Below are 16,263 nucleotides of genomic sequence, written 5' to 3'. Positions count from 1 at the left end.
CTGATTGCTGTTTGTGGGATCTTGCTGTGTGTGGAACCTGTGCTGCTGAATTTGCGAACAGAACGACAGCGATCGCTCTTCTCAAAGTGACTCAATGATGTAAAGGACTTTGGGCCATCCCGAGTACATCCAACGCTCGATATGAGAGCAATTCTTTCTTCAGCTGGAAAGTAGGACGATGATTTTTAAGGGGGCAGTTCCTGACCTCAGAGCCTATTCTACTGTGGATAACAACCATTGTCTGAGAGACAACAGTGAGACCAACTGAGGATCATTGACACACCAAAGAGTCACTGGATCGGGATCAGGAGGGGAGACACTTGCTGAATTCATCCCTTCCCAGTCCAAGAGTACTGAGGGCAACTATCCCACCTCACCCACTGTCCAGGTAGGGAAACTGGGAACCGTTAAAGCAGATACAAAACTTAGTTGCACCTCAAGCTTCCATCTACTCTCTATCCTCTGTTAGAACATAAAAGTCACAAGGCAGTCAATTATCATAGAACCATACTGCACAGCAGGAGGCCATTTGGGCCATCATGTCTGTGCTGGCTCTTTGCAGAGTTATCCGATTAGTACCACTTCCCTGCTCTTTCCCCATAGCCTGCAATGTTTTCCTTTTCAAGTATATGTCCAATTCTCTTCTGAAAGTTATTATTGAAGCTGCTGCCAGCACCCTTTCAGGCAGTCCGTTGCAGATCATAACAACTCGCTGCGTCAAAAGATTTTACCTCATCTGCCCTGACTTTTTATCTTTGGCCTCTGGTTACTGACCCTCCTGCCAGTGGAAACAGTTTCTCTCTATCTACTCTTATCAAAACCCCACATCATTTTGAACACCTCTATTAAAAATGCCCTTAACCTGCTCTGCTCTAAGGAGAACAACCCCAGCTTCTTTCGTCTCTATACATAACATAAGATCATAAGAGTTCTGACGAAGGGTCATCGACCTGAAACGTTAACTCTGTTTCTCGCTCCACACATGCTGTCTGACCTGCTGAGTATTGCCAGCATTTTCTGTTTTTATGTTATATTATATAAGAACAATAAGAATTAGGAGCAGGAGTCGGCCATACGGCCCCTCGAGCCTTCTCCACCATTCAATAAGATCATGACTGATCTTCAACCTCAACTCCACTTTCCCGCCCGATCTCCATATCCCTTGATTCCCCTAGATTCCAAAAGTCTATCTATCTCAGCATTGAATATACTCAATGACTCAGCATCCATAGCCCTTTGGGGCAGAGAATTCTAAAGGTTCACAACTCCCTGAGTGAAGAAATTCCTCCTCATCTCAGTCTTAAATGGCCAACCCCTTATGCTGAGACTATGCCCCCTAGTTCTCGACTGTCCAGCCAGGGGAAGCAGCCTCTCAGTCTACCCTACAATCGCCCTCAGAATCTTATATGTTTCAATGCGATCACCCCTCATTCTTCTAAACTCCAGTGTATGGGCTCAATCTACTCAATCTCTCCTCATAGGATAACCCGCTCATCCCAGGAATCAATCCAGTGAACCTTTGTTGCACCGCCTCTAAGGCAAGTATATCCTTCCTCAGATAAGGTGACCAAAACTGTGCACAGTACTCCAGGTGTGGTCTCACCAAAGCCCTGCACAATTGTAGCGAGACTTCCTTAATCTTGTCCTACAGCCCCCTTGCAATAAAGACCGTCTTGCCATTTGCCATCCTAATGTCTTGCTGTACCTGCTTGCTAACTCTGTGCTTCCTGTATGAGGACACCTAAATCTTTCTGAACACCAACATTTAATAGTTTCTCACCATTTAAAATATATTCTGTTTTTCTATTCTTCCTACCAAACTGAATAACCTCAGATTTCCTCACATTATACTCCATCTGCCACCTTATTGCCCACTCACTTAACCTGTCTATACCCCTTTACAGGCTCTTTGTGCCCTCCTCACAGCTCACTTTCCCACCTAGTTTTGTAACGTCAGCAAACCTGGATACATTACACTCGGTCCCTTCATCTAAGTTATTAATATAAATTGTGAATAACTGAGGCCCAAGTACTGATCCTTGGGGCACCCCACTAGTTACAGCCCGCCAACCCGAAAATGATGAGTTTATCCCTACTCTCTCTTTTCTGTCCGTCAAACAATCCTCTATCCATGCTGATAAATTACCCTCAACCGCATGAACTTGGATAGAGAACTGGTTGGCAGATAGAAAGCAAAGAGTTGGAATAAACGGGTCTTTTTCCAAGTGGCAGGCAGTGACTAGTGGGGTACGGCAGGGATCGGTCCTGGGACCCCAGCTATGCACAATATATATTAATGATCTAGACAAGGGAATGAGATGTAATATCTCCAAGTTTGCAGATGACACAAAGCTGGGTGGGCGTGTGTGCTGTGAGGAGGATGCCGAGAAACTACAGGATGATTTGGACAGGTTGGGTGATTGGGCAGAAGCATGGCAGATGCAATATAACGTGGATAAATGTGAGGTTATCCACTTTGGTGTCAAAAACAGGAAGGCAGATTATTATCTGAATGGCAATAGATTGGGAGAAGGGGAAGTGCAACGAGACCTGGGTGTCCTTGTGCACCAGTCGCTGAAGGTAAGCATGCAGGTGCAGCAGGCGGTTAAGAAGGCAAATGGTATGTTGGCCTTCATAGCGAGAGGGTTTGAGTACAGGAACAAAGATGTCTTGCTACAGTTGTACAGGGCCTTGGTGAGGCCACACCTTGAGTATTGTGTGCCGTTTTGGTCGCCTTATCTGAGGAAGGATGTTCTTGCCATGGAGGGAGTGCAGCAAAGATTCACCAGGCTGATACCTGGGATGGCAGGAATGACGTATGAGGAGAGATTGGGTCGACTGGGCTTGTACTCGCTGGAGTTTAGAAGAATGAGGGGGGATCTCATTGAAACTTATAAAATTCTGGCAGGACTGGACAGACTAGATGCAGGGAGGATGTTCCCGGTGTTCGGGGAGTCCAGAACCAGGGGTCACAGTCTAAGGATAAGGGGTAGGCCTATTAGGATGAAATGAGGAGGAATTTCTTCACCCAGAGAGTGGTGAACCTGTGGAATTCTCTACCACAGAAGGCAGTAGAGGCCAATTCATTAAATATATTCAAGAAGGAGTTGGATATATTTCTTAAGGCTAAAGGGATCAAGGGGGGTGGGGAGAAAGCAGGGACCGGGTACTGAACTTGGATGATCAGCCATGATCGCATTGAATGGCGAAGTAGCCTCGAGGGGCCGAATGGCCTACTCCTGCTCCTATCTTCTATGTTTAACCCTTATCTTGCATAACAACCTTTTATGTGGCACCTTATCGAATGCCTTTTGGAAATCCAAATTTACTATCTACCCTGCGAGTTACATCCTCAAAATACTCTAATAAATTTGTTAAACACAATTTCTCTTTCATAAAACCATGTTGACTCTGCCTAATGATATTACGATTTTCTAAATGCCCTGTTACCACTTCCTTAATAATGGATTCCAGCATTTTCTCGACAATTGATGTCAAGCTAATTGGACGGTAGTTCTATGTTTTCTCTCTCCCTCCTTTCTTGAATAGCGGTGTTACATTTGCTACCTTCCAATCCGCTGGGACTGTTCTAGAATCTGGGGAATTTTGGAAAATCACAACCAATGCACCCACTATCTCTGCAGTTATCTCTTGTAGAACCCGAGGATGTAGGGGTCCAGGGGATGTGGTGGCTTTTAGTCCCATTATTTTCTCAAGTACTTTTTCTCTACTGTTCTTAATCATTTCCCTTCCTTTCATTTGCCCCTTGGTGCCCCACTACTTTTGGTATGTTTTTTGTCTTCTCCTGTGAAAACAGATACAAAATATTTGTTTAAGGTCTCTGCCATTTCCTTATTCCCCATTATAATTTCTCCTGTCTCAGCTTCTAAGGGATCAATGCTTACTTTTGCTACTCTCTTCCGTTCTACATACTTGTAGATACTCTTACAATCTGTTCTTATATTTCTTGATACTTTACTCTCCTATTCTATTTTGTCCCTTTTTATCAATGTTTTGGTCATTCTTTGATGGTCTCTAAAGCTTATTACTATTCTTTGTAACATTATAAGCCTCTTTTAATCCAATACTATCCTTAACTTCTTCAGTTAGCCAAGGATGGATCAATTTTCAACAGGAGTTTTTAATTCTCAAAGGAATGTATATTCACTGAGAATAATGGAATATGTTTTTAAATGTTTGCCACTGTTTATCTACCATCATATCTTCTAATCTAATTTTCCAATCTACCATAGCCAATACACCACTCATACCTAAATAATTGGCTTTATTTAAGTTTAAGACACTAGTTCAGACATAAGTATTTCGCTCTCAAGCCCAATGTGATATTCTAACATATTATGATCACTCTTTCCCAGAGGATCCTTTACTATGAGATAACTGAAGTCTCCCATCCCTGGTATGATTCACACAGATTTGGACACAATACTCTAGCTGAGGCCTAAACAGTGATTTATAAAGGTTTACCATAATTTCCTTGCGTTGGTACTCCATGCCTCTATTGATAAAGCCTAGGGTCCCAAATGATTATTAATAGCCTTAACAATATGCCCTGCCACCGTCAAACATTTGAGTATGTGAATCCCAAGGTGTCTGTTCCTGCACCCACTTTAAAATGTTATCATTTAATTTATGTTGCCTCTCCTCAGTTTTCCTTTCAAAATGCATCACTTCACACTGTTCTGCATTAAATTTCATCTGCCATGTAACTTCCTATTTCATTAGTCTATCTACATCTTCCTGAAAACTTCTACTATCCTTTTCACTGTTTACTACTATGGCCTCAGTGGTGTGAGAGGATTTTTCTCTCAGCACTGACACTATCAGCTGTGGGGAAGGTGCTGTGAACTTTGATACACCTTTGGTCTCAGTGGGGTGAATTGCAATTGTTTCCTCTGTGGTGGTGTTTGGTGGGTTCCAGTCAGATAGAAGCATGTTTGCTTTCTCGCTTCCTGATTGTGGTGAGTCATGTTCGGGTAGTTCCGTGGCTGCACCCAGCCCTACGATAAACACACCCAGTAATCCATTCTTCATTTGTGAACAAGCTTTGTGTCATCTGCAAACATTGAAATTATGCCCCCAATTGTCAAAGTCCAGATCATAAATATGTATCAGAAAGAGCAGGGGTCCTAATACTGACCCCTGGGGGATACCACTGTATACTTCCCTCTAGTCTCAAACAAAAATTCAGCACCACTCTTTGCTTTCTGTCTCATGGCCAATTTTGAATCAACGCTAACATTCCCCCTTTGATCACATGGGCTTCAATTTTGCTGACAAGTCTATTACGTCGCACTTTATCAAACACCTTTGAGAGTATAACAGAAAACAAATGATACTTTGGCTACAGTTCCCTATTTTGATCAGAATCCTTACATTTTGGTTCTTGTTTTGCCACCAACATTGTGGTCCATTTGATACCGAGTTCCTTGGCATATTCATCACCATACCAGACCAGCAGCTCGCACCGAGGAGGAACAGGCTTGCAAGTCCTGTAATAAATTTTGCCGCAGTGCTGAATGGCTACAAGGTTCTGCTCCTCCTCCTTTCTGGCACAGTTAACAAACCTGGAACATAACATACAAATATTTAAGTGGCCAAAAATAAGTTAAAATTGTAAAATGAATACAGAATGTAAAGCACATTAGTATAGCGAGTTAGAATGAGAACATGTCCCCAGCCATGGACAAATTTCAATTTCAAACACACTGTCAGGAGAGGACACTCAGTGGGGACCAATCACTTCAGTGTAGATACGAAAGATAATGGCCCCAATATTTCTAAGGAGGGAATGTCTGACGGGGGGTGGGGGAGGTGCAGCAATTCAGAAATACGGGTTTCCCGGAGTTCATACTGAATATAATGCCTAGAGCTGATTAAAAAATTTGGCTCGTTTTCCCAGCCACAGCCACCCAGAATGAAAGGCTGACTGGCTGTTGGGTGGGATATTGTACTGGATGGATCAAATGAAATGGGACAAATGATCTTCTTCATCCGTTACTATCTTGTGATCCTCACAATACGGTATCAGTCTTCCCTCACCTCATCCAATTTGATGTAGATTCATCCTTCGCATCAATATATTCAAAATCCCTGTTGGATTTGCTGATCTGCAGAAAAGTATTTTGATAAAAAGAATGGAATAATAAAAATTTTAAAAGCAACTTTATCTTTATATTAGACTGTCATAAGGCTTAACACGTATTGCAAGATTCTATTACATCGCCTCCCACGTCTTTGAGTAAAAATTGACCTTCCTCTTACCTGTGTTCTGTGATTATACCTTTTTATCCGAGTGCCCAGTTCAACACGATGGCTGGGACTGAAATGATGCAGCATCGGAGCTTGAAAAATAGTATAATGGTGCTGAACAGTTTCAGGAAGCTTTGTAAAGTCAGGAAAGGTCCCTGAATTACTGTATTGTCAGAGCGCCCAGGATTTGGCAACTACTGTTCAATACATTCTGAAACTAGGAATGATGAGAGTTGGTTGAGGTGACACCTGACTCACCTTTGTTCATAAATACAATGACAGCAGGCTCTGGGAATCTCCTGGAACTGCTTTAATAGGATAATACCTGAATTAGAGCAGCAGGACTAAATTAATCAGAAGATGAACAAAGTACAAGGGACTGGAATGTAGGCTCATTCTTAGTTGACCTTGGCTCAGTACAAAGCCATTGGATTAAAATGATAACAGCTACAAGGTCACCCAATACCAACAGGCTCTATTCCTCAAAAACAGGAGTGGGGAATCAAGCTAAGAATGCAATAGGCAGAGGCCTAGAAATTGGATAAGGCCCAAAAACAGGTGCGGGCAGCACGATGTGCCCACGCCCGTTCAAAGTAGTGCAGGCAGCACATAAAATTCATGCTGCCTGTTCATTATAATGATCGTAGCGCTGAAATGTGCTGCTGATTGTCTTAGTGCTGATTCAGGGGCCAATATTGGGTGGAGTCTAGTGGCCAATAAAGTTTGTTCAAGGCTCTAATACAGGGGAAGTGCTTTTTTGCACAAACACCTCATTGTCATTGTGGAGAAAACCATGGCCCAATAGCCAAGAAAAAGGGCAAGGAGATTTTCTGATGTGGCACTGGAGGCCTTGATCCTGGAGGTTCTATGACATCCTCAGGTCCTCTACCAACAGGGTGCAGGAGGCCCACGGACACAAGAAGGCTGTGGGTGGAGACTGCTGAAGCTGTCAGTATGATGAGTGTTGTCCGCAGAACCTGGATCCAGTGCTGCAAAATGTTTAGTGACCTCACACGACTGGTCAAGGTGAGTAAATGCATCTTCAAATACCATATCCCACTATCTGTGCCATGAATCGCAAACACTGTTCAATGCACCACACCCCTATCAGTCACCTACCAACAATCTCTAGCCAGCACCACTCATACCTCACACACTTACCACTGCTGCAAGACTTACACCCACATCTCACACCTTGCACAAATTTCCAGCTATTCAACCATGGCAGGCACATCACCCAAACATATTGTACCACACTCACTGACGCTTCCTTTCTCTTGCAGGCCAACTTGCCGCACAACCTCCGGGAGCACCAGCAGATGGGTGAAGGGTCATCGGGTGGCAGTTCTGTCAACAAGGGCAAACAGCGATGACGAAGTCCAGCACCGCCTTCAGTGTGCCAGTGCAGCCTTCGGTCGCCTCAGGAAGAGAGTGTTTGAAGACCAGGACCTCAAACCCGGCACCAAGCTCATGGTCTACAGAGCAGTAGTGATACCCATCCTCCTGTATACCTCAGAGATATGGACCATTTACAGCAGGCACCTTAAATCACTGGAGAGGTACCACCAATGCTGCCTCTGCAAGATCCTGCAAATCCATTGGCAGGATAGGCGCAGCAACGTTAGTGTTCTCGCTTAGGCCAACATCCCCAGCATCGAAGCTTTGACCATGCTCGATCAGCTCCAATGGACAGGTCACATCGTCCACATGCCCGATACGAGACTCCCAAAACAAGCGCTCTACTCGGAGCTCCGACGCGGCAAGAGAGCCCCAGGCGGGCAGAGGAAATGCTTCGAGGACACCCTCAAAGTCTCCTTGAAAAAGTGCAATGTCCCCACCGACAGCTGGGAATCCTTGGCCCAAGACCACACAAAATGGAGGAGACGCATCCGGGAAGGTGCTGAACACCTAGAATCTCTTCGCCAGGAGCAAGCGGCAGCCAAGCGCAAGCAACGCAAGGAGTCTACGTCAACCCAAGCATCCCACCCACCTGCCCGCCCCTGCAACCACCATCTGCCCCACCTGTGACAGAGACTGTCGGTCCTGCATTGGACTGATCAGTCACCTGAGAACTCATGTTTAATGTGGAAGCAAGTCATCCTCGATTCCCAGGGACTGCCTAAGAAGTAAGAAGAAGGGCAAGTCAGAATTGAGAACCTCATGGACTTGAGGGAAGTAGTGCTCGCAATAATTGTTGGGGCAGTGACAGAGTCCGTGGAGTGCGGGGAAGTGAAAAACATTGCTGATGATGACGGTATGCTTATACCTAATCCTTCTTCTCTCAGCCCACTATCCCTCATCCCACAATCTCTTTTCACTTGCACGCTGCTGATGGTGTATGCATGGATATCTGGCTTTCCCTCCTACCTCAACACAACCCGACCCTTGTGCATTTCTCCTTTCAGATACCCAAGCACTTTCAGCAGCCCAGCCTGACTCTGAAGTTCTGGAGGAGGAGAGTAATGGAGGAGAAGCAAATGGCACTGTAAAGTAGCAGAAGTGCCAGGAGGTGGGAAGATGTGCTGCTTCGGGTCCCGTCTCCTGGAGGCGGGAAAGGCATTAAATACTTTTAACTGCCTGTTAACAGGCAGAAGAAAGGATTAGTGCCATTTTACCTTCACAGCTGAAGGCTTCCCGACCTCGGAGAACCCCGCCGGGTTGGAGGTGACGTGGAGGAGGTCTTCGGCAGTCGGAGGTACCTGGAAATATGATGTAGAGGTGAGTGATGGGTGCAAGTGTGGAGTGGTAAGTATGTAAGGTGAGTGACAAGTGTAAAAAAATAGTCACTTACCTTGTTTTCTTCCTACAGCCTTCATCCTCTCTGGATCGGGAGACCCGACATCCTCCTTGTCGATTTCACAGACTGGCTGTTGGATCCTCCGAACCAACAGCCATGTGAAATCGACAAATTGAAAGGTTTGATGAGTCCTGAACACAAGCACTCATCAAACTACAGAGAATGTCAGTGTTTGACAGCCTCACAGAGCTGTCAAACACTGACAATTCTTCTTTCAAGTCTTGACAGACAGAGCACATCATCGTCAGACGTGCTGTCAGTGACTTCCTCGCTAATTGGCCTGCTGAGCCAGCAGGGCGGGCTTAACAAGGTCAATCAGGGGAAAATCCCTCTGGTTGGTCAGACGAGGGTAGAGACGGGACATTGACACAAGCAACAGTCCCACCTCCAACTTGTCTCCATTGAGAAAATCCAGCCCATTGATGTGACGATCTGTCTCATCTAACTATCTGGGGCATGCGCAGGCAACGGCAGCACTACCGACCTCGCAAAATGGCGGCCACCGCAGGACCCACCGAAAACAAGGCAGCCACCATTTCTCAGCAAAACCAGTCTGACCGGCCAGCGCTGAGACTTCAGAATTCGCGGTCACGGAGTTCAATAATTGCCTCAGCTGGCAGGGGGGTGGGGAGGAATTCTAGTGAGGGATTTTGTTTCAGAGTGTGAACATGCTGCCTCAGCTGGGGGCGGGGTGGGTGGCAGAGTTTTTATAAATAGTTGGGAGTCTGCTATGGCCTCAGTGGTGTGAGAGGATTTTTCTCTCAGCACTGGCACTATCAGCTGTGGGGAAGGCACTGTGAACTTTGATACACCTTTGGACTCAGTGGGGTGAATTGCAATTGTTTCCTCTGTGGTGGTGTTTGGTGGGTTCCAGTCAGATAGAAGCATGTTTGCTTTCTCGCTTCCTGATTGTGGTGAGTCATGTTCGGGTAGTTCCGTGGCTGCTCCCAGCCCTACAATAAACACACCCAGTAATCCATTCTTCATTTGTGAACATTTCCATGAGTTGACAGGCTAAGTGAACACAAGAGGCCTCACAGCAAAGACTAATTCTGTCTTCACTCGCTGTCTACTTACCAGTAGGACTCACTGAACAGCAACCAGGAATGGGAACCTTGGATAATTTATAGAAAATAAATTCCAATAAGTCCTGAACTTTATTATAAAATAAGGAACTTGATAACGACAGCAGTCACTTACCGCCCATGAATACCCACTGACAGCCTCTGCTTCTTCATTTGATACTATTCCTTCATAGGGTCCAAAGTGAACGCCTTTGGGAATAACCTGCCCTTCATTCCATACACCAAGACCAGCTTTTCTAACTTTTGAAGTCGCTATGCTGAGACCCTCCGGAAGGGTTAAACGTGCTCTGTCTGGCTGACCGAATTCCACCACCATGTCCTTTAGGAACACTGCAGGGCTATGCACAGGGCATTCTTCAATAAAAAATGTCTCGCAGTCTTCACAAACTAACACATAAAATACAAATTAAAGATGGATCAGGATCTCAATTCATTATTCAGTGTTCATGAAGGTAAAAGGTGCTAGTACTGTACTGAGATTGATTTGCCTCATTGTTTGATTGCAATTCAGTCTGCACACACACGATATTTCCATGATCTATCAGCTGGTGAAAACACTTGGGGCATCTTCCCTCTATGAAAATTACACCCAGTGCCAGTCAGATCTTCCCCCACTCTGTTGTATACAAGGGCTTGTTCTGGGCGACATGTTCGGTTCTTTACTCCAAGAAGGCAGTACTGACCACAATTAATAACAGCATTGCAAAAACTGTCAACAGTATCTCCAGGCTGTGCCGCACCAGATAAGATTGGAGTGGGCAGGAAGGGAATTTTGCACAAGGAGGCTGAATTACCTCCTATAGCTACCTCATTCTTTGCATGAAGTTCAACCTGCATATCCAGTAACAAAAGTCCCTCTAAACTATCAGGCAAATCACTCTTGGGGACAGTGTCACTTCTCAAATTTGCCCTTTCAGTTATGCCATCATCTTGTCCCCACACCCCTTCCCAAACCATGCTGACTCCCAACTTAATTCTGGCTGCACCGTCAATTCTTCGGAGATGGTCATTGCTTGCTGTTCATAAGTTTGAATGCTAGCTGCCGCTTGTCAGCCCAAGCCTGGATTTTGTCCAGGTCCTGCTGCAGGCTGGCATAGGATGCTTCAATATCTTAGACAAGGAGCTGCTATTCCCTGTAATCAGGGGCCATTAGTTTATAATTACTGAAAGTCCTATTCTATTTTATTACAAGATTCCAGAATTATTATCAATAGTTTGGGGATCATATTTGTGATTGTTTTTCCTCAATGAAAAAGAACAATCGGTGCCTGTTTGTGGGCAAACACAGGCCTGCACTCCTGTCCCACCACTCTGACATGCTGCATTGCTCCACCAATCCCCTGGCCTACCAAGGCCCGTGTCATCACACCAAAATGCCCAATAAATTATTCCTGCCCTGAGGAAATGGATAGGTTACTTTGCACATACACAGGTAATCATCGTCACAAAGTTCCCTTTCTTCAGTATCAACTTTTCTCTCTCTATTTCTGAAACTGTATCTTCTGCTTTCAGTCTTTTTGGTTGTTTCTTCATTTGCTGACCCCAAGATCTTTCCAGTACAGACAACTATGAAATAAATCAAAAAGATCATGAAGAAAAATTGAACCAATTAATTGTAATATTCTTGCATGTAAGGTTTGTTTCTGGTTACACAGAAGATGCTGTAGACATTTACATAATAATGCAAGACACTGTGTTAATCTGATTTGAATGACTACGGTAGTGGTCACATTATCAACATGGAGCATCTCTTCCTCATTAAAAAAATAATTGTTCAAAATAGTAATACTTTACTGAAATCCTTTATTCCAGGACAAATACCTTTATTGGATTCGCTACAAGACTCATTTTCACAAAGCAAGGTGCTCGTTTCTCTTTTGATCTTTTTAACTGGGGCTGTCTCTTCCATCGCTGAGGCATTGTCCTCAGTGAAGCCCCTGGAAACTTCAGCTTTATCCTCTTCTGATTGGGATGCCATCTGTGATGGGGCTTTTTGGTTCTGAAATGCAGAATGTGACGGTAAAACTGTATCTCACCGCTTCTGAATTAAAGAATAGCTGCCTCAAGACTGCCTGTATGACTAAAGAGATTGTGTACAAGTCAAAGTGTTTGTCTATTTTTCCTGTTCATTAGTTGTTTTCGAATATTTAATAAACAAACCTACCCAACTACCCGTTGGATAAATACAGTTGCTCCCCAGTGTAGTCCTGAGCCACACATATCAGAAAGTTCCCATGTTTGATACTGTACTCCTGTGTTAAGTTTGCTGATCTCAGCAAATGTGGTAAACTTAATAGAATCATAGAATGGTTACAGCACAGAGGTAGGCGATTCTGCCTGTCGAGCCCATGCTGGCTCTCTGCAAGAGCACTTCAGCTAGTCCCACTCCCTGCCCTTTCCCCATAGCCCTGCACATTTATTTCCATCAGGTACTTATCCAATTCCCTATTGAAAGCCACAATGAATCTGCCTCCACCACCCTTTCAGGCAGTGAATTCCAGATCCTAACCACTCGCTGCGTAAAACAGTTTTCCTCATGTCACCTTTGGTTCTTTTGCCAATCACCTTACATCTGTGTCCTCTGATTCTCGACCCTTCCGCCAATGGGAACAGTTTCTATCTTCTATGTTTCTCTCTATCTACTCTGTTTAAACCCCTCATGATTTTGAACTCTTCTATCAAATCTCATCTCAACCATCTCTGGAATGAGAAGAACAACCCCAGCTTCTCCAGTCTATCCACATAACTGAAGTCCTTCATCCCTGGAACCATTCTCTAAGGCTTTCGCATCCTTCCTAAAGAGCGGTGCCCAGAATTGGACTCAATACTCCAGTTGAGGCCGAACCAGTGTTTTATAAAGGTTCATCATAACTTCCTTGCTTTTGTTCTCTATGCCTCTATTTATGAAGCCCAGGATCCCTTATGCTTTTTTAACCACGTTCTCAACCTGCCCTGCCACATTCAACGATTTGTGTACATATACCCCCAGGTCTCTGTTCATGCACCCCCTTTAGAATTGTACCCTTTACATTATATTGCCTCTCCTTGTTCTTCCTTCCAAAATGTATCACTTCACACTTTTCTGCATTAAATTTCATCTGCCACGTGTCCGCCCATTCCACCAGGCTGTCTATCTTCTTGAAGTCTATCACTATCCTCCTTACTGTTCAGTATACTTCCAAGTTCTGTGTCATCTGCAAATTGTGCCCTGTACACCCAAGTCTAATTACAATTTACCTCAGCACCCTTTTGCAAGGGAGGGAATAAAATTAGCCAGGATTCCCACTAAATACTAACTAATAATCAGTTGTGGAAAGGGTCTCTGCATGTATACAAAAAAGGGACAGATCTTCTCCAACAATGATGAGTCTAACACATGAAGAACAGCCATTTAGGAAATGCCATCAGGGCTGCACATTAAGTCAGCCTAGACTTAGGAAGCATGAATCAGTGCATTCAGGAAAATGAGAGAGTAGGTTAGATGCATAGTTTTACTACTTCAGCTTTGGTCTTCACAAACCACCCACAATCCCTAAAAGAGAGGTAGGGCTCGAAATTCGGTAGCCTCCAAAAATGGGTGGTTGGATTGCGCAGTGGAGTCACGAACCAGGTGGTCAAGAGATAGCCCTTGTCGCCCAGTAGCCACCCACTGGTTTGTCTTGGTGTCTCAAAGACCGAGGGAGTAGCGGACTGGCGCAGAATAAAAGCATCATGACTGCTGCCAGGATACTGGGCATTCACCATCATGATATGCTGAGCATAGTCACACACCAACTGCACATTTAGCGAGTGGTAACCTCTGCGGTTGTGGTATAACTCAGCATTATACAGATTAAGTTAACGGCCAAAACTGTGGCAAATGGATTTCAATGTAGGCAAGTGAGAGGTTATCCTCTTTGGACCTAAAAAGGATAGACCAGGATACTTTCTAAATGATGAAAAGCTAAAAACAATGGCGGTCCAAAGAGACTTGGGGGTCCAGGTACAAACATCATTAAAATGTCATGAACAGGTACAGAAAATAATGAAAAAGGCTAATGGAATGCTGGCCTTTATATCTAGAGGACTAGAGTACAGGGGGTAGAAGTCATGCTGCAGCGATACAAAACCCTGGTTAGACCACACTTGGAGTACTGTGAGCAGTTCTGGGCACCACATCTTAGGAAGGATATATTGGCCTTGGAAGGAGGACAGCATAGGTTTACCAGAATGATACCCAGACTTCAAGGGGTAAGTTACGAGGAGAGATTACACAAATTAGGGTGGTATTCCCTAGAATTTAGAAGGTTAAGGGGTGATCTGATCAAAGTTTTCAAAGTATTAAGGGGAACAGATAGGGTAGATAGAGAGAAACTATTTCTCCTGGTTGGGGATTCAAGGACTGGGGGCATAGTCTAAAAATCCACTCACCACCACTTTTAAAAATTATTCTTCCTCTCTTTCTTTAAGCGCACACGCACATTCCACAGCCAATTGCAACCAAATAACCTACAGCAGGATTTCGGTACTTGTTTTTGAGCGATTTAAGGACACCCAGTGAATGCCTCCGATTCCTCTCAGCTCAGTACAACATTATTCACACTCACCTGAACGTCATGGTCGAGATCAGTCTCGTAACTTCAGGGAACACAGGAACAGGAATAGTCCACTGAACATGTTGTTAAGTATGTTAGATAAAACCCTTTAACCCCATTCATGTTTTGCCACCATCACCATTCACCTAATATCCTGACAACCCAAGAATCTATCACCTTTTAAATAACTGAATTAAATCTGCATCAATGGCCTCCTGTGGTAGTGCATTTCACATTCCCATAACATTTTGCTTTAAGAATGTTTTCCTGGATTACCTTTTCAATAGCTTAGTTTTAAATTTATGTCCCTTTCTTACAGATTTCACGATCAGCAAAATTACTTTTGGAAATCATCTATCTTGTCAATTCCCTTTTTAATTATTACACAGGATGTGGTCAATGCTGACAAAACCATCTTTAATGTACATCCCTAGTTGCCTTGAGAAGATGGTGGTGGACCTTCTTTTGAAACACCTCGATCAGATCACTCATGTTTTGGGAGATTTGCTCAGTCTCTGATCAGACCGAAGGTAATACATGGAACAGGAAAGACAAATCCACAGCAGTACTTTCAGTTAAATTGTAACTACAAGACTAGGATAAACCTGGTAAAAGAGAAGTTCAGAACGAAGGTCACAGCAGGAATTATCAGTACCTGAAATGGTCGCCTGGGGAGGGTAGTAGAGGCAAAAAACAAAAATGAATTAATTTAAGCAGTTAGATATTGTGATAAGGGAATCTTAAGTTTCTACTGGAAGGATAAGTTCGATGGGCCAAATGGTCTCACTGCTCAATACTAATGTTAGTGATCCAATCTAAACACTGGGGAACTCAGCCACTCCCTACTGACAGTATTAATGTGATTGGTATCTTGTGGGACTGAGCAGCTGAATCTTCCCCATCTCAAGTTGCAAACAATACATTTCTCCAGCATTTTCTTTCTGGTTTCCATTTGAAATCTGCCCTCATCTCACCTCCGATTTGCTCTTCTCAGACATGGCCTTGCCCTCTTCGGTATCTTCCCTGTCACTCTGAGTTTTGCCCATCCCTTCCTGAGGTTGGCCACCTTATTTACTCAACTTTTCCCTCGGATTTTTGTGCCCTTCTCGATCCCTCAGTCTTTTCAATGGTTTTGCCCCCGGGTTTACTTTTTTCTTCCTTTTTTCTGTCACCTCACGGGGCTAAAATGAAGCCCAATGTGAGTGAAAGGCTTTCCTGTCAGCGGCAGTGTTTAGTTTATGTGGCACTAATATCTGAAGCGGTCTTTTCTTCTGACTTTCCCTCAGACTAACATGACCGGAGTCTCTTTCTGACTAAAAGTAACCCTGCCAGCTCCTGGGTTTTCTTCAGGATATTTTTTCTTCCTTTGCTGGTCAGAAATAATGTTTGACCGGATTATTTTTTGTTCAGCTGCAATCCCTCAGCATTTGCCCTAAAACATGTGAAGTGAGTGAGAATGTGCTTTCCCCGCCCAGTCCTCCTCCTCCTCCCCTTTGAACCAAGATGGCAGCGCGGGGACGTCCCACATTCCTTCACC

At 44.2% G+C, this 16,263-nt stretch overlaps 1 protein-coding gene across 1 annotated transcript; it reads right to left on the bottom strand.

Moving 5' to 3' along the window:
- Positions 1–4,271: 4,271 nt before the first annotated feature.
- LOC147091209 (histone-lysine N-methyltransferase PRDM7-like) lies at positions 4,272–15,772 on the bottom strand. Its single transcript, XM_085976480.1, has 6 exons — positions 15,701–15,772; positions 11,974–12,151; positions 11,581–11,718; positions 10,268–10,539; positions 6,061–6,128; positions 4,272–5,585 (listed from the first exon to the last, which is right to left on the bottom strand). The coding sequence occupies exons 1-6, from the start codon at positions 15,770–15,772 to the stop codon at positions 5,363–5,365; spliced, it is 951 nt and encodes a 316-aa protein (XP_085832606.1). The 3' UTR covers positions 4,272–5,362.
- Between the last annotated feature and the right edge of the window lie 491 nt (positions 15,773–16,263).

Source organism: Somniosus microcephalus, unplaced genomic scaffold, assembly GCF_052327205.1.
Source record: "Somniosus microcephalus isolate GS21.2 unplaced genomic scaffold, FLI_Smic_1.0 unresolved_chr3, whole genome shotgun sequence".
Taxonomy (NCBI): Eukaryota; Metazoa; Chordata; class Chondrichthyes; order Squaliformes; family Somniosidae; genus Somniosus; species Somniosus microcephalus.
Note: the sequence above shows the minus strand (reverse complement) of the source record. Positions and strands in the feature narration are given on the sequence as shown.

Bases quoted from the DNA above. Each gene is read 5' to 3' on its own strand.
- LOC147091209 (XM_085976480.1), bottom strand. From the start codon at position 15,772: ATGGGCAAAACTCAGAGTGACAGGGAAGATACCGAAGAGGGCAAGGCC. The intron at 11,719-11,973 runs GTATTTGTCCTG...TTTATTTCATAG, and splicing joins TTGTAGCGAATCCAATAAAG to TTGTCTGTACTGGAAAGATC. The intron at 10,540-11,580 runs GTATGTGCAAAG...TTTATGTGTTAG, and splicing joins TTGTGACGATGATTACCTGT to TTTGTGAAGACTGCGAGACA.